At 42.8% G+C, this 23,174-nt stretch overlaps 1 protein-coding gene across 7 annotated transcripts in view; it reads right to left on the bottom strand.

Moving 5' to 3' along the window:
• The window catches only part of LOC147024885 (pancreatic alpha-amylase-like), a 51,277-nt gene that overhangs the window by 4,565 nt on the left and 23,538 nt on the right, over positions 1–23,174 (bottom strand). For all 7 annotated transcript variants that reach the window (XM_085885244.1, XM_085885245.1, XM_085885247.1 and 4 more), the window contains 7 exons: positions 18,076–18,222; positions 8,204–8,401; positions 7,840–8,070; positions 4,716–4,849; positions 4,363–4,485; positions 4,081–4,180; positions 717–838 (listed from right to left, as the gene is read on the bottom strand). In XM_085885244.1, the coding sequence (XP_085741370.1) occupies positions 717–838; positions 4,081–4,180; positions 4,363–4,485; positions 4,716–4,849; positions 7,840–8,070; positions 8,204–8,401; positions 18,076–18,222 (1,055 nt within the window). The remainder of the gene's footprint in view (positions 1–716; positions 839–4,080; positions 4,181–4,362; positions 4,486–4,715; positions 4,850–7,839; positions 8,071–8,203; positions 8,402–18,075; positions 18,223–23,174) is intronic.

The following is a 23,174-nucleotide window of genomic DNA, read 5'->3' as shown; positions in this document are numbered from 1 at the left end:
GGCCATATTGTATGCAGATGAGCTACTGAAGGGAGCTCATCTGCACTTTGTCAGGTGTTGTTTTTCGTACACCGGCTCTGCTGCCAAAGTTATATTCTTTCTCTGTATGATTGTATGAAAATCGACACATGTAGATGTGCAGGTGTATGATCTGCATAATCTCCTTAGGTCATTTTGGTAATTTGCAAAAGTCTCTTTGTGTGTAAGATGTTTTGCAATGTGCATTGTGATTCCATTATCATATGCCTTCCATTTTTAGAAATAATTTTTTGATGGTTTTAATCTCATTCAGCCAGATTGATACTCGATTGACTCAGGAGATCGCTGTGTATGATGGTCACCCAAGATGCTACTTTTAAAGGCTGAGCTTTTACAGGTTATCAGGGCTTTAGTTTTAACAAGTCTGGACCCTCTGTTTGACACCTTTGCTATATTTTCAATTGGTTCTGTCACTTGATGTTGGCTTAACAGTTAAGGTATCAGCTTTCTATGCAGCTTAAGAACCTAGGGTCTTAATTTCAAGTCCCTACATCAGGTACAGTTGAATTAACATCAGGTGGGGTTGACTCAGCCTGTCATCCTTCTGAGGTTGACAAAATGAGTACCAGCATACTGGTAATAGAGGGCATTTCATCAACAGCACAGCCATGCTCCCAGACAATGATGCACCAGTAGCCACAGGCTGGCATACAAAACAACAACAATTGGTTCCATACTTGATCTGGCGCCAGCGGTGTTCACAAATCCAGTCATTGCCACATGTCAGGTCGCTGTTGATGGTAACTGGCTTGGTGCTGCCATTGCTGTTGGAAGGTGGGCCCTGCCAGTCGTTGATATCCTAATGAATGAGGCATATGTTATTGACACTGAAACATAGAAGATAACCAAATTTGCACTTGCACATTAGCCAAGATAGAACAATTAAACAACGTCAGTGATTGTCAGTTCATTTTCATGGAAAATAACCTGACGCTACGTGTGATCTCATAAATATATATTTCAGCGGTATACAAAAACGACGGCAATGCAGCTTTTTCATAATATGGGAGAGGCTAGCATGGTGTCAATAATATTTAGGTCAGGTCAGGTATGGGAGCATGCGCCGGAGCAGCACGTTGCTGCATCCACTTTCCGCCGGTACTCCAGGGGCCTCCGTCTGGCCACCCCCCAGGCAGATGGCTGGTCCATTCCCATCTCCTTGAGATGCTGATCAACCTGCTGCAACCACGAGGCATGTGGTCGGCCATTGACCTCCTCCACTCATGAGACTCCCTCGCTGAGAGAATCTGCTGAGCAGGATTAGCGTCAGGAAAACGAGCTGCATGTCCATACAGCTGCAGCTGACAAATCTCGTTTGAGTCTCTCTCAGCAACCGCTCATTGGACACAAAGTCCGACCAACGATAGCCAAGGATTCTCTGAAGAGACCTGGCACCAAAGGGATTAAGTCTCCGTCTCAAATCCCTGGTCAGAGTCCAGGTCTCACATCCATAGAGCAAGACTGGAAGCACCAAGGACCTGAAGACTCAGACTTTTGTCCTCCTGCACAGGTACCGGCAGCACCACACCCCATGATTTAATGAATCCATGACTCCCCAGGCACGGCCCAGACGTCTGTTGACCTCTGACTCACAGCCAGCAGAGACAGGAAAATCACTAACAAGGAAAGAGAATCTCTCCACGACCTCAACATCCTCACCACAAACATGATATATAGAATGATATGTAGAATGCAAAATAATTGATTTCTGTTCATTATGGTTGCAAAGTAACTCCTTTTTCAACACTTGCCATATTTTCCAATCCGATGTACCACACTCCATGACAGAACTTTGGTGCTGCTAAAACAGTTTCTTGACAAGGGTCATGCATCATGCTGGGAGGTTTGCCATCCCTCTCCCAGCAGTAGTTAGGGTAGGAATTTATAATTTCTTCATGGTGCCAACAATGGCACACTTTCTCTTCACAAAGGACCAAGGACCATGGTATCTTTAATGTCCACCAACTAATGCCGGCAGATCAAACAAACAGTTTAATGTCCATTTGAGGGATGACACACATATTGACGCCATCCTGTGAAACACCAGCATGACTGTTCATAGTTGGGTCAGGATTTGAACCCAAGCTAAATGACTCAGAGGCAAGTGTGCATCCTGTCATTGGGGGTGGGAGGGGATAGTCGAGGAGTTGAGGCAAATATATGTCTTGCGATGGTTGATAACCCCTTCCCACCTCATCTGTAGCAGGGGTCAGTAAACCACTTGCACTGTGACACATTTACAGGCAAAAACTGGAAGTTGAAGGGGGGGTGGGGATTTTTAAAATTTAAGCCCATGACCTTGACCCTAGATACTACCAACACCTTTGCAAAATTTGTTGGAGATCGGCCCAGCTCTGTTTTTCTTGATGATTCTCAGACACACACACACGCGCACACACACACACACACACACACACACACACACACACACACACACACACACACACACACACACACACACACACACACACACACACACACACACACACACACACACACACACACACACGCCTTATTAGCCACTGTTTCCAACGGGGGCTCATGGATTTGATCTCGATTTTCGTGTTTGTGTGTGCGTGCGTCCGCAACCATATATCGGACATTATTGGACTGATTTTATTCATACTTGGTACAAAGACAACATATTATGGTATTCATAAGCACATCATTTTAATTCCTGATGCGATCAAAGATGGCCGACTGGCGGTGTTGAGCTATATTTTCATTTTAGCTGGACAACATTTTAGTTGTAAAAAACCCTGATGTTGAACACATCCTCAACCATTTCTCAGACATGCATTTACCTATCTTATTCCAACTTTGACACACAGATAAGGAATGATGGCTTACATATGCACGTCTTTTGTTTTCGAGAAAATATCCAAGTTGGCCAACTGGCAGCCATTTTGTTACTTAAATGTGTCCCCAACCATTTCTCAGACATGCATGGTCCAATTTTGTTCAAACATGGCACAAGCACAGTACACGATGGCATACACGTGCACCTCACTTTATTTTGTGATCTGATCAAAGATAACCAAATGGTAGACTGGTGGCCATTTTTGTTGTACATAAATACGAGCTAGCCCTTTAACTCCATACAACAAAATTACTAAAACAATGGTGGCCATGATATTTTATGTCGATTTTATTTGTTTAATGCAAACAAAAGTACCCTGCACTTTGCTGATGGATTTCATGAAAAGACAACATGTTGCACTTCACAAACATTCTGCTCTATTCACTCTATAATTTACCCGAGGTCATCTTCCATCTGCTTGGAAGTCAGTTAGAAATCACCTTCATCAACCATCCTTGCTGTATTTATATGGTGCGAGCAAAAATCACTTCCTCTTCACTGCAAAGCTGTGTTGGATGCTTTGGTTTGAACCTCCACTTAAAATGAGTGAAATTAAATAATTTGAAATTTTCAAATTATATTCACTCAGATTTCAACGTCACCATAATGCATATTATCAAGTTATTTAAACTTTCTTCATATCAAAAAAAGTTGATTTGTAAAACTGGCTACCACCGGGGGGCGCTATACGATACCCATTTCCAGAGAGAGAATTGGGGTCTCCCTCCCACCTTGAACCCCATCCCCCAGATATACTACTCTGACAGAAACCATACTTGGGGTCCCCTTAGGCAACATGCAAAATTTGGCTGGATTTGATTGTGTAGTTGTTTTTTTAATTTTCAAAGCATATGTATAAATGGTCAAACAGACACAAACTGTGATATATATTAGAATATTAGATAGTAGGATTCCAAAATGGCATATTATTATGGGTTCATGGCATGACACTAATATTTAGCATACTAAGATATACTCAGTCTGCCTTGCTCTGCAGGGTGTGAGGATGAGGAGGGGAGGGAGGGGGAAGTAGGAAAGTCGCAAAAAAAAAAAAAGTCACAATTTCTGTGATCTGCGGAAGGTATGTATTCAAATTGCCAAGAGTAGACTGCATCACACTTCATTGAATGCAATATCTCCTTCTGAAGGATGAATGTCCAGACATGTGCTTTTTGACTTGCCTTGCCATCAATGAAGTAGCGGTTCCAGTGGAAGCTGGACATTATACGGGGTTGCCCGTAAGGATGCGCCAGTGTGAACGCCACTGCCATCTTGTATAATCTGAACATAAATACGATGTTGTGCAACTGTGTTTTCATATTTTTGAAAGTGAAAGTCTTAAAAGCAAAGGTCAGTGCAGATTGAACTTAACATCAGCGACATCAAGAAGCTGCCATCAAACCATAAATAACTGTAGGAAGGTTGCGATAAAAGTACTGTACGAGATAATAATAAATTTATACCTTGAATCCCAAAACGTGAGGACCGCCTTCCCGCCAGCACCGCTTCCACGCTGGTTATCGTGGTTATCTACAAACACCAGGGCACTGGTTGATGGCATGAAGGCCCAGCCCTCACCCCAGTTTCTGTGCATGTGATCATAAAAAACAATCATTGTCGGATTCAGCTCATCAATGGATCCATTACATTATTACGTCACAATATAATCATTACGGGGTGGAATTCTGGTCTTCAGGGGAGGTTAGAACCACCATCTTGGTTTTCCTTCTCTTGAATTATACATGCCAATGGAAACCACCACGTAACAAACTACATTTGTATAAAAGACTAATATCAACCCTGCACCCATGATCACCTAAGGTAGGCCATCTTCTGCCCATTCCACTTTCGGATGACCGTCCCGATGTTGATGCTGTACTTGAACTCTGTAACGTATCCAATGTTGAGGTACTCCGATGATGAAACAGCTTCACCCCCTTGATCAATAACCTGCCAGGAGTGTCATCAAATGGAAATGTGATCTGCATGTTAATGCGGCTTTTGAACGAAAATAAACAAACAATGAAGAAAGTCAAGAAAAACAGACAGATGTATGGCACATAATGCTCCAACCCATAAAAACAGACAGAAGAAACTTATCATTAAAAAAAAATTATCATGAGATTCTCAGCAGACCTCATGGAAAATCTGAGCAGATTTTTGTAAGAGAGATGTGAGGACCACAGCTGTCACACAATTCCACAGCAGCAAGGATGATGATATAGCATTAACTCCTGCAATAAATTGTGTATGAGCATGGCATCCATCACTCTCCAAAATGCTGTATCCACCTCAATTATCCTTACATCCAAGCTGTGTTTTTTCCCCTTTTGGTTCTCTAATTTTGCCCAAAAGTGTACTGAATGTACTTTAGTGGTCATGTGACCCAAGCTATTTCAACAATAACATTAATAGGTCTTGCAGAGCCTTAGTCGATTCAATTGATGCCTTGTCAGATACAATCTCAGTCTATTTGGCAGCAGAAGAGCAGTGAGTGTGACAACAGAAGAAACCTTTTTTTTAACAAACCCAATAAAATAGCAAAAAAAAAACAAAAAAAAAAACTGCTTACTCAAAACTTTTCTCTTCACCAGCTTTTCTTATTCTTCATAGTAGGTTCTGGGACCAATCCTGTGCTTAATATATATCAGTGACCTCATTTCATCACAATACAATCCATTACATCTCTTTTCATAGTCTGCAAGGCCTTTGGAGCTCAATGCAATATCTATCTCTATCTCTATCTCTATCTCTATCTCTATCTCTATCTCTATCTCTCTCGCTCTCTCAACCTCCAAACCTCCAACCCTCCCTACTCCCTAATCTACTTGATGATGCAGATGGTCTTCCAATAACATCTTCCTGATTAAACTTCAAAAATCCAGACCAACTAACTGGACACCTCAACTCTTTTATTCCTCATTTCTCCAGTCTGTGGAACCTCCTTCCAGGGGATGTTCTGTCTCATTCTTTCCTTCAGGTCTTCAAACAAGTAGTGCATCGCTATCTCTTGTCATTCCTAATTCTGACGCCTGGTGTTTATCACCCCCCATTAACCTTATTTCCTAGTTTCAGTGTTTCCTGCCATTCTCCCTCTCCTCTTTTTATTCTGCTATTAATTTGCAATTGGTCGCAGGCTTTGACACTAATCCAATTTTTTTTTAAATTATGGAACCAAGGCATCAAAAATCTAATAATGTAAAACAAAGTTTCAAACAAACCACCTCGGTGCCAATAGAGCATTTAAATTGCATCAGATGTGGCAATAAATGTGATTTGTTGCTTCCAGCTTGCGGGCTCGATGACAGAAGACGCCATTTGCATTTTTGCCATTTCCATCCCTTCCCCGTTTGGAATCCCTATGGACATGGGCAACTTTAACTCTTTGAACCCTGAGCTCCTTGGACTTTTGGCTCCCCCACCCTGGGCTCCTTGGCGAAAAATCCAGCTGCTCTGGTATATGGAGGTTTGAATAGAGGCCAGTAAACCGGGCAGATGGAACTTTGAATAGTGGCCAGTAAACCGGCCGCTCGAGTTCAAAGGATTAATTCCCTTGATGTTTGTCCCACTGTCAGTTTTACCTTACTCTTCCACAAGCCTTGCTCCTGTTAAAAACAAAAAAAAAAAAATAACCTCACCTCCATGCAGAGTAGTTCCTCAACCCTCTGCAACACCAGTTGCTGTATCATCCCTCTGCCAATCATGAAAAAAGGAGTAATATGCCATTTACCTGTAACCTGGAAAAAGTGTTCTGGTGCAGGAAAGATCAATATTCTCACTTTTCCCCTTTATTAGGACTGTTTGGGTAATCCCCTAATCTATTTCCATGATCAGTCTTTTTAAAACCTGTAATATATGGAGTTCCTGAGCTCATCATTAACTATAACCTGTTCTGGGCAGATCTTATCTCCAAACTGGCCTCCTCAGCCAGACACAGATTCATGTCATGAGGTAACTATGGGTCCATGATATAAGTGTCTGGCTGAGGAGTCAGGTAATCTCTGCATTCCTTCCTTAGCTTATAATGGTGCACTATGCTTTATTTTGAAGTGTCATGGATTATGGCTCTCCACTGTGGACTGGTGCTGCTTTCCCATCTTGCCTTTCATAAGGCGATGCAAGCTGACGTTTCATTTGGCATCTCGCAACAGGAGACTGGGACTTGAGGTATACTTTTTGCTCACTGCAGGCTGAATAATGGCCATACAATATTTTTGCAGCTCTATTGTAGTCTTGCTGTTCCCCTGCCCTCTGAACTCCCTGCTCAACCACTGCTCGTCCTGATCACATAAACAACCATAAACCCTCCCCTTGTTATCCTTTCCAATTCTTAACATAATCACCTGCATTCATTCATCCCCATATTCTCCTGTCTGTGAAACCATCTTCCCAAACCTGTCTCATGTTCTTACATCCAGGGTCTCAAGTCTGCAGTCCTTTACCTCCTCATGCTCTCTTCCATTTCTACCAATGAGCTTTATTACATTGAGTGAGATCTTATCCTACTTTCATCTGCAATCCGCTCTTTGTGCTGTGTGCATCCATGCATTCTTGTCCTGTATCCCCTTCACCCACTTTGTGTAGGTTGACTGTTTCCTCTCCATTGTTTTGCTCTCACATGAACTTCTCTACCTGTAATAAATATTTTTTTTTAAAGCTGCACAATAAAGGGTTGGTAAAAGATTCCTGGTGTGAGATTTAATATCACTAATCAATATGATAATTAACTGAAAGTAATATACACAATAAGAGGCCACCTACATATTATGTAGCCAAAAATTGAAGAATTTACCCTAACCCAACTCATTTTCTACAGTATCACCACCTGGAAGTTCAGCTCTGGTTCAATTATGCAAAAAGCAATACAGAGAGAGGAGGAGATCAACGAGTAATGTGAAATATTTACAAACCTTCCAATAAAAAGCAGGTTTGTAACCTACCTCCTGATAGACGAATGGTCGACTTCCAGATGGGAAAAAGTCGGTGTTAAGATTTTTGAGACGTCCTATGATTGCTTGTACATCACCAGGCCACATGTGCTTCACAGCATCAAGGCGAAAGCCTGCGACCCCTATGTCGATGAGCCTGTTCAAGTATTGCGCCAACATATCTCGGACATAATCCATATCCTGAGATAAATCCAGCAAGCTCACCAGCCTGCAATTCCGCACCTGAGAGAACGGTGTGAATCTGTATGTACTTCTTTACATGCACTGTGTACACATTAAATGATAAATCACATTTGATGTTCATTCGAAAACTCTTTCAAAATTATCTGTGTTTGTTTGAGTAAAATCAGAGTACCTGGTACTTATCCTGGTAACTCTCGATGTTCCCGCTGGCCGTGTGGCACTTAGCATCGTTAAAGTCTAAGTTAGAGTAACCTACAGAAGGGAAAGACTCCTTGTTGGTGTCAAAACTGCTGCCACATGTTGAGGCCATTCCTGAACCGACCCCAGCACCACACATATGATTCAGGATTGCGTCAACGTATATTCGAACCTGTGGCAGAAGAACGGCGATGTTAACACAATGATTAGGATTTTTTTCCTTTTTAGCAAATGTATTGCTTGCCTAGTATTACTGGCTTTTAATAATTTATTAGTCTTGCCCAGAAGGGGTTGTAGTGGGGCGGCTTAGCCCAAATATTCAAAAGAATTGTGCATTTTGTGATACAAGCACCAAATTTGGCACAAATGTACATTAATATGTTGCGAACATTTTCAGATATTGGGCCACTTGAAATTCTCTCTTTATGTCCGCCATATTGGATTTCAAAATGGCCGCCACTTGAAATCTACATTTGCTATTATCTCTGGACGTAATGCAGCTATTGACTTGATTCTGGTATCTAAATGTATGTTTTTGGGGGCAAGGAAGGATTGTTCTCTTCAATCCCGATTGACCAGGCAGATGAGCAGAATAATGCCTGCATCAAAGGAGACAGTGGAGCAGTTGGGCTCACTGACAACCCTAGTGCCCTACGTCGCTGGATGGTTGCAGGACCAGAAGTTGCCAGGGTGATTGAAGAATTCCAGGATGGGAACCAACACTGGAGACGGAAACAGCAGACACACGTCATCATGATCAGACGCCAAGTGTGCAGGCCTCATTTGTGAAGGATGTTCGCTCTCTCTTGTCGGTGTCATAGAGGAGATGGGCAACCCATTCGAGGAGGAGAGTCAGGATGTAGTCAAACTGGACACAAAGGAGATCGCAGATCCTGCTGCTGCAGAGACCGTGATGAATGCCAAGAGGATTGGCCAAGAGCAGTTCGAGGCTTTCACCAGAGAGTGTCTGTTGGACAGAACAAAGGCAGTGGATGCACCCTTTCCTTGTAACAAGCTGAAGGTGTTCAGCACTTCCACTCCATGAAGCCAGAGCATAGGTCAGCAACAGCTCGCCTCCATCAAGAATGACCGTGAACTCTTCGCACGCCTGTACATTGGCTGCCAGACGAGGGATGGAAACCTTGAGGAGTTCTTTTGTCACGAGAATCAGGCATGTCCTCCTGCATTGTCTGATGGTGGAAGCCTCTGCACTGGTACCAAAAGTGATCTCCTCACATGCTTGGAAGAAGTTTCCGACGCAAAGACAGAGACTCCTGTCATGACCTGTATTGTGCTTTTTGGAGCAGCCATCGTCCAGATGCTGAAGCCGGCTGCATAAAAGACCTTTGAAGAGTATGCACAACAGATCTTCATCCCATATATGTCCACGAAGCTGCAAACAGTGTCACGCCTGGATCTGGTCTGGGATACTTACCTTGCTGATTCACTGAAAGGTAGTACACATGCAAAGCGGGGACAAGGTGTGCGGAGACGTGTGCTGGCTGCCGCAGCCATACCAGGAAACTGGCAGAACTTCCTACGAGTGAACAGCAACAAGACTGAGCTGTTCAGGTTCCTCTCAGCAGCTCTCATTGAATGGTTTGACCAGGAGGACAAGCAACTCGTCGTTACTGATGGAGAGGCAGTGCTCAGCAAGCCACTACTGCCAGATGTGAACTCACTCGCCCCATGTAACCATGAAGAAGCTGACAGTCGGATGTTGCTGCATGCATCTCACGCAGTCCAGCATGGACACCATGCAATACTCATCCAGACTGTAGACACCGAAGTTGTGGTGCTGGCAGTGTCCCTGGCACAGGAGTTGCAACCAGAAGACAAACTGTGGCTGGCATTCGGAACAGGCCAGAGTTTCCGATACCGAGCAGCACACGAAATAGCAGCTGGATTGGGACGAGAGAAGGCTCGTGCACTGCCAATGTTCCACGCTCTAATTGGATGCGACACTGTGTCTAGTTTTCATAGACATGGCAAGAAGACTGCGTGGGCAGTCTGGACGGTACTGCCAGAACTCACTGAGGAGCTGCTGCTGCTGTCCTCTGCACCTCGTGACATACCAGATGATGCAATGCGCATCATCGAGAGGTTCGTGATCCTGTTGTATGATCGAACCAGCAAATGCACAGACATTGACAAGGCCAGGAGGAAACTCTTCGCAAGGAAGAACAATGTGCAGCTCATCCCTCCAACGAAGGCAGCTCTGGAGGAACATGTCAAGAGGACAGTGTATCATGGTGGACATGTGTGGGGTCAGATACTGCTGCCAGCACCAGAGCTCCCTCCACCAACCAACTAGGGTTGGTCAAGGACTGGAGAAGGACAGTACACACCTTACTGGACCTGGCTAACTGAGGCAGCTCACAGCTGCATTGAGCTGGTTTCTTGCAAGTGCAAGAAAGGGTGTGTGAGGCGCTGCAAGTGCAAAAAGGCTTCCCTTCAATGCACAGCCCTCTGTATGTGTGAAGGGGACTGCACATGACGATGGGTCAACAACATACATGTACTTGTGGCAATGCTGAACTTATTAACATGACACTGTTTATGTACACGTATCTTCAGTACCGGTATATACCTAGCCTCAGATACCAGTACACCTAGCCTCAAATACTAGACCATGTAGCATGTCAGTATTATACCTAAGACATTTTCAGAACGAAGACATTATTTTCAAAGTATTGTGTTAAATCCAATATTTGCCTAGATAATTTCCAAATAAAATTATATAACAGACTGTGATGGATAATATTAAGTTGAAAATGGTACCATTGGATTCCTTGCACCCAACAACATACATTTAGATACCTGAATCAAGTCAATAGCTGCATTACGTCCAGAGATAATAGCAAATGTAGATTTCAAGTGGCGGCCATTTTGAAATCCAATATGGCGGACATAAAGAGAGAATTTCAAGTGGCCCAATATCTGAAAATGTTCGCAACATATTAATGTACATTTGTGCCAAAGTTGGTGCTTGTATCACAAAATGCACAACAGGTTTGCTATGCTGCTACACTATTGTTAGTCTCACCCCGAAGTGTTTGCGAGACTATGGTAACGTCCCTGTCTGTCCACCTGGCGTGTGTGTGTGTGTGTGTGTGTGTGTGTGTGTGTGTGTGTGTGTGTGTGTGTGTGTGTGTGTGTGTGTGTGTGTGTGTGTGTGTGTGTGTGTGTGTGTGTGTGTGTGTGTGTCTACATCTGTATATTTTTGCTTTAATTTTTTTTTCTCTGCAACCGACTGTCCTGGCGATGTGAACCTTTAAACATAGGATGGACTCCCCATGGAGAATATTTTATTGATAACTTGATGTCACAGGTCACATGGTATGGGCAGCTAGATTGGATTAAAGGAAAAAGAAATTCGACATCTCCGAAACCGCTCAATGAAAAAAATTGAAACTTGGCACGTGTCACAAACTCCCAACGGGGTAAATAGATTGATAATGATGACGTCATCGGTTAAGTGGTATTCCAGCCATAATTGGTTGAATCTAAATACTTATCCCAAAAAAAAATCTGAAACTTCATGTGTCTGATCGATGACCTGATGTGAGTGAATAATAAAATTTATGACATCATCAAACAAATGGTCTGTCAGCCATATTGGATTGAAAATAGAAACGTAAAAAAAAATCTTCTTCTCCAGAAACGCTTTACAGATCGATGTGAAACTTCATACATATGATCGACTGGCCAAAGGGAATATAGTTTGATTTTTAGATCCTCATTGAGGATCTCTAAGTCTTACTCACGTTGTTGTTCTTGTGGACTTTTTTGTTTCACAGCATACAGTTTTCATCGAAACTTCCTGAAACTTGGCACATATATGTAAAAATACCCTGCACAGACAGTAACCATCTCTGATTTTGAAAATTCCTCCAAGAAAAAAAGTTATCAGGTCAAAATATCTCTGCTAATGGAAATCGCCAAAAAAAATATCTCCAAAACGAGGCAAGCTTTTTGAATTCTGTTTGCGGGAATCAAGCAGGGCATTAGCAGACATGAATTCCCGCACATATGATACATTCATATGACGTCATATCAATTTTTATGACGTCATTCCTATTTTTTGACATTTTTTGTTTCAAAACCCAGAGTTTTCATCGGACCTTCGTGAAACTTGCCATGTATATGCAGAAAGCCCACGCGCAGGCAGTAACCATCTCCGATTTTGGAAATTCTTCTGAGAAAAAAAAGTTGACGTCATAATATCGCCGCTAATGGAAATCGCCTATGCCATTATCTCTGAAACTAGGCAAGCTGTTTGAATTTTGTTTGCGGGAATCAAGCCGGGCATTAGCACAGATAATTTATAGCAAACCTGATACATCACAATGACGTCATATTCGTTTTTATGACGTCATCATTAAGAGGACGAGGATCTTAGCTCATTTGAGCTTGTTTTTTTCATATTCATCTTAATTGATGCAATTTAGCCGAAATGTGAACAAATGTGGTCATTAAATATTGTAATAATCAATCAACTAAACTACAGATAATGACAATGTACTATTTGTGACATAATCGGGTGCATGGGTGATACAGGTATATGGACCATAATAGTAGTATGTTCAGTTAAGGACGTTTTTGTTCAGAATGAGTATGTGAGGCGAGACTATGCTCTCTATGAGTGCCTTTCTAGTTGGCTTCGGATTTCTTCCATTAGATCACTGTTTGGCATTGCTGTTTAAGATTCTTGTTGAAAACGTTCATCTTTGACTGTTCAAGATCATGGCAACTTTGAGCTACTGAGTGGCTTTCGTCAAGGAAATAAAATGCAAGACTTACCTTTGTGCACATTTGTCCTTGACAATATTAAGTTGGTGCCTGCACTTTGTAAGCAGGGTATTAAGGTCTCCTCTGTTTTCATTCTGGGTTCTCTTTCACCTTCAGAGGACTGATGGGGTAAAAGTATATCCCAAATCAGGTTTGAACTTTGACGTTTTGGTCTCAACAATCGTTATGTTATGCCAGACCATGTGACCACGTTTTCACGTATCGTGAGATCTCAAGTCTGAAACTGCGTGAAGGACTTCATCGTGAGTCGAAATCCAAACCTAAGTGTGAGTCCAAATCCAAAATGGTTTGCTACAACGAGTCAAGGCCCTGTCACACCTTGACGATTTAGCCAACGTATGCCTGACGTATGCAAAATTGGGCAAAAACGCCGGCACACGTTGAATACATTATGGCTAAGTTTGTACATGTTAAGAGCACGCTGAAAAACACTGCCATATGTCATAGTATGCGGGCTTTTATCGTTGTACTTTGCGGTTGTGCTCTAATTTTAGCATGCTTGAAATTTTACGACGTATGCCAGCGTATGACTCACACGTTCCGCTACACTGGCCATAAGTTGTAGGCACGTTATGCGATCGTTGACACACGTTACTTGTAAGTTGCTCATAAGTCGAAACACATCGAGGTAATGATTTGCGTTCCCGAAACTTATTTATAACCTATGAGTAACGTGTTGTAGGCATGTTACATGATCTTTGACACACGTCGAGGCACGTTATGCGATCGTTGACACACGTCGAGGCACGTTACTTGTAAGTTACTCATAAGTCGAAACACGTCGAGGTAATGCTTAGCGTTCCCAAAACTTATTTCTAACCTATGAGTAACGTGCTTTAAACCTATGTGTAACGTACCTCCAACGCATATTGACGTATTTGATTGACGTTTTCCGGATGACCAGAGAACTTACTGAACGTGTTTCTAATTTACAGCTACCGTATAATGGCGCATTGGCAGCGTTAAAAAAACAGCAACAACAATAACTTCCAATATTTCGTCACGTGCCGTTACATCACGTCCGATTGCTTCTTCAGTTTGCTCGTGTCTTATTCTTAGTTCCTCCTCTGTGAATATTTTCTGTTTGAGGATATTGTCACGTCGATGTCGAAACTTAAAAGCAAATGTCCGAATATATTTTAAAATTCGTGATAGACTTAAAAAAAAAAACAACAACAACAACAACTTCAGATATTTCGTCACGTGCCTTCACGGAGCCAAGGAGAAAAAAAGAAAATGTGCCTTGACAGAGAAAATAAGTTTCGGGTATGCTAAACATTACCTCGACGTGTTTCGACTTACGAGTAACTTACAAGGAACTTGTGTCGACTTGTGTCAACGATCGCATATCGTGCCTACAACTTATTCCCAGCGTAGCGGAACGTGTGAGCCATACGGCGATTAGTCGTAAAATTTTCAGCATGCTTGAAATTTCACGACGTACTAAACGTACCACGAAATATGACAGCGTACTTCATCGTTTTTCAGCGTGCTCTTAACGTATACACAACTTACCCATACCGTATTCGACGTGTGCCAGCGTTTTAGACACATTTTTCATACGTCGGCATACGCTGGCTAAATCGTCAAGGTGTGACTGCGTGGTTGACACTTCCAATTCTCAGGCGGTTATGATTTAAATCTGCGTGCGGCAGGTTTTTAACAGGCTACGCCACGAGTTCGTCGGCGATACGTGCAGCGCGCTATGCCTAAAGGCCCGGTCACACCTTGACGTTTTAGCCAGCGATGGCAACATATTAAAATGTATCCAAAACGCTGGCTTATGTTGAACTTTTGATGTTTTTTTTAAAAGATTCGGACGTATTCATAGCGACTTGGTCTTATGTATAACGCATTGGTAACGGACACAGAACATTTCGTTGTGTTATAGATAACTTATACCAACGAATGCTGAACCTGTTGTCGGCCTACACAACCGATGCCCAACGATAGTCTAACTTAGGCATAGTGCGTTGCACGCATCGACGACGATGTCGTGACGTAGCCTATTAAAAGGCTGACGCACAACGATTCGAATCATAACTGCCGTAGAAATGGAAGTGTCAACATCGCGGTCACACCTTGGCGATCTTGCCAGCGTATGCCGACCTAAGAAAAGTGTGTCTAAAACGTTGGGGCACGTCAAATACGGTATGAGTAAGTTTGGTATACGTGAGTAGAACGCTAAATACGCTATCATACTTCGTAGTAAGTAGAGTACGTCAAGAAATTTTAAACATGTTCAAAATTTTACGACGTACTCGGCGTATGACACACGTTCCGCATGTGATGGGGATAAGTTTTACACACGATATGTGGATGCTTACACACGTCCACAAAGGCTACTTATAAGCTACTCATAAGTCGAAACACGTCGCGGTAATGTCTTTTTTACGCGAAACTTATTTCTAACTTATGTTTGACGTGCTTTGAACCAATTCTTTACGTAGTCCCAACACACATCGACGTATGTAGATGTATTCCAATGACGTCTTCCGGTCGACAAAAAAAATAAATGAACGTGTTTCTAGCTTACAACTGCCATATAAAGACGCGTTCCCAGCGGTTTTGGGAATTGGTATATAAAAATGCTGCTCATAAAAGGGGAACCCAACAATGTTTTCGAGTCCTTTTTGAGTCGATGTCCATGTCAGCAGTAACAGTATCAGTATCAGTATCAGTATTAGTAGTAGTTTGTTCATGTTGGCAGTAGTAGGTGAGTGTGATGGGGAGGGTGTGGGTTATGATGGATCGTCCTTGCGTTTAACGATTTAACGATTTAAATGATAAACTCAACGATTTAAATGGCTGCATCTCCACTATTGAAAGTAGACGCTTGCGCTCAACAATTGTATGTTTTTTTACACTCAACGACTTTTAAACGGAACCACTCAGCTATTTTCATTGTTTACAATGAACGATCTAAATTGCTGTGACTCGCCTTTGTTTTTTGACGCTGGCGCTCGGAAATTTTAATCGTTTCTATTGAACGTGTTAAATCGCTCAAACCCCACTATTGAAAGTAGACACTGCCGATGGACAATTGGAATCATAGCCAAGCTAGACATCGAAGTGTGAACATCCTCGTCATGCCGAAGAAAAGTTTGAAGAATGCTGCAAATAAGTGTCCTGGCCGTGGCCGTGGATGCTGACACAAGGACGATCCATTATACCGACGTCTTTCAGCCTATGAGTAACTTAAAAGTAACGTCTGTCGATGTGTGGCAACGATCGCGTAACGTGCCAACAACACGTTAATCATAGGTTAGAAATAAGTTTCGGGTACGCTAAACATTACCTCGGCGTGTCTCAACTTATGATTAACTTACAAGTAGCATGTGTTGACGTCTGTCAACGATCGCAGACCGTGCATACAACTTGTGGCCAGCGTAGCGGAACGTGTGAGTCATACGCCGGCATACGTCGTGAAATTTCAAGCATGAAAAAATTTGAGGACAACCAAAAAGTACAACGTTTAAAGCCAACGTACAACGACGTATGGCAGTGTTTTTCAGCGTGCTCTCAATGTTATCAAAACTTACCCATAACGTATTCAACGTGTGCCAGCGTTTTAGAAAAAAAAAAATCAAAAATCGGCATACGTTGGCTAAAACGTCAAGGTGTGACCGGGCCTTCAGCATTCGTTGGTATAAATTATCTATAAGACAACAAAACGTTCTGTGCCCGTTACTAATATGTTATGCATACGACCAACATGTTCTGAATACGACCAAAACCTTTTAAAAACTTCAAAATTTCAGCGTACACCAACGTTTTACATACATTTTTATACGTTGCCATTGCTGGCTAAATCGTCAAGGTGTGACAGCGCCTTCAGATTTCTAGATGTAATATCACAGTTGGATAATTGTCAATTACTTAACTTTAAAATATTTGACCCTTTCCACTGCTTGCCTATTTTACTTTAGTCGATTTTGCATTTGTTGACCTAAAATGTAACAAATTGATGTCTCAGAGATGAGCACACTCCCCTTTATGCTAACTTGGTTTGTTATGTGGTTTGACACGTGGTCTCAGAGGTATAAAGTCCACCTGCTGTGTCCTAAGAGTCGGCTCTTTCAGGGATCTCACCATACATGGCCCATGAGCTCTGTGCGTATTGTACGTCAAGCCTGAGTTGTGGGCTCACCGATCTTTCCCTCGCACAGACTTCATCCCCTGCACTTTTTCCCCAATAAATATATTTTGTTGGGTTTACTCTTGGTATGACTGGTCCTGTTGAGCTTTGTTACACTTTTTGGGGGATGTCATGGACTAATGTGACTCTCATCCATAAAGATTTTGAATGTCCAGTTTGTCTTACTTCTGGAACTCAATTATTTTTAGAGTAAAGTATTTACTCTCTGATTATGTGTAACTCAGAGTTGACCAAAGTTTTGATCACTGGTCAGCCTAAACCCAGGTGCACCAATATCAAAACTAAACAATTAATAGAGAAAAATTGCATCAGCTGGGAGATGGTTATGAAGTACAACTTGAACCTTCAAATGGGAAGGGAGCACAAACCGCACAATGATTTACACTCTTGAACTACTGCAGCAATCCCAATGATCCACTGCAACAATCGCTCAATTTTGGTGAAGATCCGAATCTGAAAGTGGGGTGCTGAGTATGGCTGCTGTTACTTACAAGACCGAGTCATGTCTCTTACATATATGGGTCATGGTACTTGCTGAAGTCAGTGACGTCTCACCCATGTGGATCATGATACTCACCATAGCCAGTCAAGTCTCTCACTCATGTGGCTCATCGTACTCGCCAAACAGAACCAGTCGTGTCACCCATGTGACTTATGGTAATTGCCAGAGTCATTCACTCTCTCATCAATGAGACTCATGGTACTTGCCAGATCCCGTCTAGTCCCTTACCCATGAAACTCTTGGTACTCGTCAGAATCAGTCATGTCTCACCCATGCGGCTCGTGATACTCGCCAGAGTCAGTCACGCCTCTCATCCCAGGACTTGTATGTACAAATGGGATAAAAGGGTAAACATAACGTTTTTTTGCCTCACCCCAACATTGTTGCATTTTTTCACCATCTTCTTGAACTCCTCTTCAGAACCTGAACGGGAGCAGAGTTTGTAGCTGATGGGCTGGTAACGTTCCCACCAGGGTCGCCAAGGGTCGGTAATGATGAGGTTCTCATTTGGTGGAGACACCTGGCATGAAATTAAAGCATATTGACACAAAATGACTGTCATTGATGTTCTGAAGAAAATGGTATAGAAGGGATTAAACAAAAAAAAGTCAATAACTAACATATTGCCAAAGCTAATTTGCTATCTTTCATATTACTCAAAGCACAGTCGTACCCATTAATACCATAATAATCATCTCCCCCCTTCTGTCCACCCTTTTAATCTCAGCCACAGAAGGTAGGTGAAGGTTATGTTTTCACCCGTCTGTCTGTTTGTTTGTCTGTAAGCACTGTAAGCAGGATATCTCAAAAAGTTGCAGAGGATTCGGACGAAATTTGGTGGACAGGTTGGGTATGTGACAAGGACGAATTGATTCTATTTTGGTGAAGATCCGAGAATTTTTTTAAAGTAATTTGTCACCGTTGAGTGATAGGGTTAAAACAGATATATTGTTGAGGAATCCGCGGTGGGGGGATTCGCACCCCACTCCTGACAACAGATGTTGAGGATTCGGCAGCGCTTAACAGCACCGCCGTCTCAGGGGTTATAACGCTGGCTAGTTCGGCACAGGTCTCGGTTCACGCATCTAAGATCACGATACCAAAGTACCCCTGGGCCTTACCAGTTGGAGAAATAGACCCCGGCTACAGACTAGGTTTGATCAGAGACCGAGCGGAGTCTGCCAGTCCGTAGCGTTTGGTTTTATATACAAATCGAGCGATTGTTCCTCAGCGCGGCACGAATAAATTCAAGGCGGCCACTTTCGCATGAATCAGCCAGATTTATTGGGGACACATCGGGGAACACGATACAAGTAAAGCATTCACGACAATGTTATAATAAATCTATAACCCGCTCTTATCTGGGGAGCTACGGATACGGGTTTCGAAGGGAGCCCAAGCAAAATAAACCTTAGGCCTGGACAACATGCAGAGAAGACACGGAGTACTTGGTGGTGCCTCATGGACGAGAGGAAAAGTGTCGAAGGCACAAATGCGGCTCCTGACAAGCTGATGGTGTCGGATTCGAGCGCCCAGCTCGACCATGCAGCGTGGCAAGATGGCGCTCGTACTCCTATCGGCATCGCTCATGCATGCCGCGTGGCAAGATGGTGGCGACATACTCCTTTTGTCGGCACCGCTCACGCACCAGCCTCTGCGCGTCCAGCCCCCGTAACGTTGACGGCACAGGAGAGAAAGATCTATGGTGTGTTCCAGCTGGTTTCTCACAACGTCCAGTATGCGAATCCAGGCCTGGCCTGTACACCAGACTAGGCCTAATCTGGGTGTTGGACTCTACAGGTGGATCGATGGGATGAAAAGACTTTGTTGAGCTGTCCAGGGAGTGAGGACAGTCAGAGGCCCGTGGTTAGACTCATGACAAACCTGGGGATGACCTGCACACTGGGTCCATGGCCGAGGAGGAACAGCCGACCAAGCCACTCCTCATAACGCAAATCGCAGACAGACAAAGCAGTCCCTTCTTTGCCTTTCGGGGCAGGCCTTTTTTCTGACCGCCTCCGGGGACACGTGATTGGTCCATCGTTCGAGTTTGCAGCCGCTCTCCGCCAATGGGTTGCTGACACGTATCATTGACTGACTCTGTCAGGGCGCTGGGTGGGGCTGGCCAGAAGGGGGGAAGGAAAAAGAAGCGCCTCTCGGTACACCACCACCGTATGAACAGTGGACAGCCTGCTACACCTCCCGACACACAGGTAACATCCGAGTACCAAACAACCTGGCTAAGCACGCATTTAAGGGGGGATCTGGGCTAATCCTATATTTAATAACCCACTAAGGGCCCATTTCCACAACAATATAGCACAATAGCTCAAAGACTTACAGACGGATTCGGAAAAAATTGGGTGGGCAGGTTGGGAGTGTGATTAGGAAGAGTTGGTTCGATTTTAGTGAAGATCCGAATCTGGACACGATAATTTTTTAATTTCTTAATTGATTCTTCATCATTGTGAGATGGGGAAAAAAACGATGCATGGTATGGTAATTCAAAAAGTTGTGGACGACCTACGACAAAACTTGTTGGAAGAGTTGGGGAGATGACAAGAATAAAGCGATTCAACTTTGGTTCAAGTCCAGATCCAAATCCGACCTATCAGTGGATACAAAATGTAAACTCTCAGCCTGGCAGAGGTATGCGCTCCACCGAGTATTGTTGTAGCTTCAAAAAAAATTAAACCAGTGGTTTATTTATTGACCCAATTCTAAATTTTGTATATTCATCTGTTTTAACACAACATAATGAACAGTACCAACTGCCTTGGAAGCTAAAAATTTCGTGTGAAAGGGCATATTTGGAATGCTTTGATGGGGGTAAGCGAGCACACTGGTATCTAACCACACACAAACAATCTGTACAAACAAATTCCCACTTCCAAAATCATGGAGCCGCCCCGAGGAAAGTCCACTCAAGTTTGAGTTTGTACACGTGTACATTCACACTGGATGAACACAATTCATATTTGGCTGAACGGTGTTCAAAGAAAGTTGGGATGAAAACGTTTTCCAAAGAAAAATGGCATCGCCCTGTTCCGGTTAAACTCGGCACAGATTTTTGTCCTTTTCGACTTAGTTTCCCACCAGTGTCTCACAGACACTCCTTTCCCATGTGGTGAGTGAGTTTCCTGATCTCATTTAAATAAGTCTCTCTTTTTTTTGTTTTTGTCCTGAAACTTTTTGACATCCTTTCACATGTTGTTCATTGTTTTCTTAGTCCCTTCCAAGATAATTACCATGTCATTATTTTCTCTCTAATAACCCTCACTGACATAGGACAACGTTGGTTGCATACAAAGAAAGATTAACTGGAACATGTGGTCATGAACAAGATAAACAAGAGGACAGAGCCAGTCATATCTCTCACCCATGAGGCTCATGGTACTTACTTGTGCCAGATAAATCCACGGAGGAGATACATTTCAACATCCAAGGAAATAGGGGCAAACAAAGTTCAACAGAAACATACAGTGAGTTGGGCATTTCAATGACTCATTAAAATTCGAAACTAGATAATCAAGCAAGCAGGAAGTACCCAAGAAAGCAAGGCCAGAGAGGACTATTTCATCCTCGGGTGTTCATCAGGTTGATAATGATTTTGAGTTCAAATGATCGAAGGTTTTCACATGTATATCTCGAAAGGGGCTCTTCCCCCCTTTTGAGATATACATGTGTGAAAGGGGAAAGGGGCTTGCAGTCAGATCTTCCTCTCATGTCCGGTGGGTTAACAGGACGAAGTGCATTGCATGGGTCTTATAGCAAGGTCTAATTATATCTCTATCTTCCATTCAATCCTCATTTCCATTCCAACCCTTTCCTTTTATCCATGGTACAAATCAAATCAAGCAAGCAAACACACACAATTTGAATAACAAGCACTCGCACAGCCTTCCTTCAGCCTCCACAGCACAGACGTTCTTCTGGGAACAGTGCGGAGCACATGTTTCCATGAGCCCCGGCAAAGTGATCAAGCAGGAGATAACGCACTGACTCTTGAAGTGGGAATGCTCATGCGGCAGGTTGGCCGACCGGTTGGTTGGTTGGTTGGCCAACCGTGCCAGGTATTGTGAGGATGTAAATGTTCATCTGCTCTCTTTCCTTCTGGCTATCTAATCTTCCTCGTGTGTGTGTGTCTATCCATCTATCTATCCATCCATCCAACACATTCTAGACGACCCGTGAACCCGGTGGGTTCCCGTTGTGACAGCGGTTGATGAAAAAAAAATCATTTCAAGAAAAAAAAAAGATAGCTCCAGCGAACTATACCGCTGAGGTTGTTTGCATTGATCAAATACTCCTGAAGAGTACTTGACTGAATTGGGAATTGATTTTTTAATAATTTTTTTCGTTGCCCGATTTGAGCAAAACTTGATACTGCACACCGCAGGAGAATGGTGAGTCAGGTGGCCATAAAAAAAATTGTGCTATCATGTACCGTTTTGGCTGTATTTTGGGAAAATTCATACATACATACATACATACACACAAGATGAGAGTTTTCGTAATATATATAGATGTGCTGAAGCCGTTCGGGATAGTTTCAGAATCAGAGTTGAAGGTTGCCTGTAAATACTTTCCTTTGCAAGTGGGATCGATACAAGGTTAGTTTATGGGCTCTTATAAAAGATAACTCCATGAATAAGCAAGCATCACAACTACCCTGAGGCATTCACCAACAACCACAATTGATACATGCCAGTAGATAAAGCAAGTGCAATTTCCGTCATTAGCTTCCTTTTGACACCCATAGCTATATCTGAAGAGTCAAATGACTTGCAGGCAGCAAGTGCAATATCGAGGCATGTGACTTCATAATGAAACAGAAGACCAAGAAGGAGCCCGCAGTAATAAAGAGCAAAGATGGAGTCTTCAGGAGGAATCTGGATAGGAATCAGGTTTCAGCCACTACTCCGCAACCCTCAAACCCATCCAGGCACAGCCAAGTGAGCTATACAGAAAAATTACTGCAAGAACTCACTTTTCATTATTTATTGAGATAGATAACAAAAGAGAGGAATAGAGAGTAAAAGAGATGAAAGAGAGAGAAAAAAGCAAGAATTAGAATGAATCAAGAGAATTACGAGGAAAAAAAAATGAGAAAGAAATCTGAAAGAACAAAGAACAAAAATGTCAGGAAGAAACGGGACAGATACATTTCAGCAGTTACTCTCCAGGCTCAAACTCAGCAACATGTACAAGCTACCAGAGGTCCATAGGATTATACCCACAGCTTTGTGGTCTGATGGTAAACATCTTTAATTGGATAAAGATCGACAAGCGCTAGATATTGGAAGTCCAGCTTTTGGGAAAAATTTCTTACTTGTAATGAAGATTATAATCTGCAAGTCACTTGATTTAGGCATGCTATTCCACCAACAATTTGGCACAAGCACTGGTCAATCACGAACCCAGGCTGATCAATCAATAGTTGATGTTGGCTCATAAAAAGTCACTACAACT

This window comes from Eptatretus burgeri, chromosome 6 (genome assembly GCF_056783735.1).
Source record: "Eptatretus burgeri isolate ZD-2024b chromosome 6, Ebu_testis_v1, whole genome shotgun sequence".
In the NCBI taxonomy this organism is placed as follows: Eukaryota; Metazoa; Chordata; class Myxini; order Myxiniformes; family Myxinidae; genus Eptatretus; species Eptatretus burgeri.
This window is presented reverse-complemented; position numbering and strand designations above follow the sequence as displayed.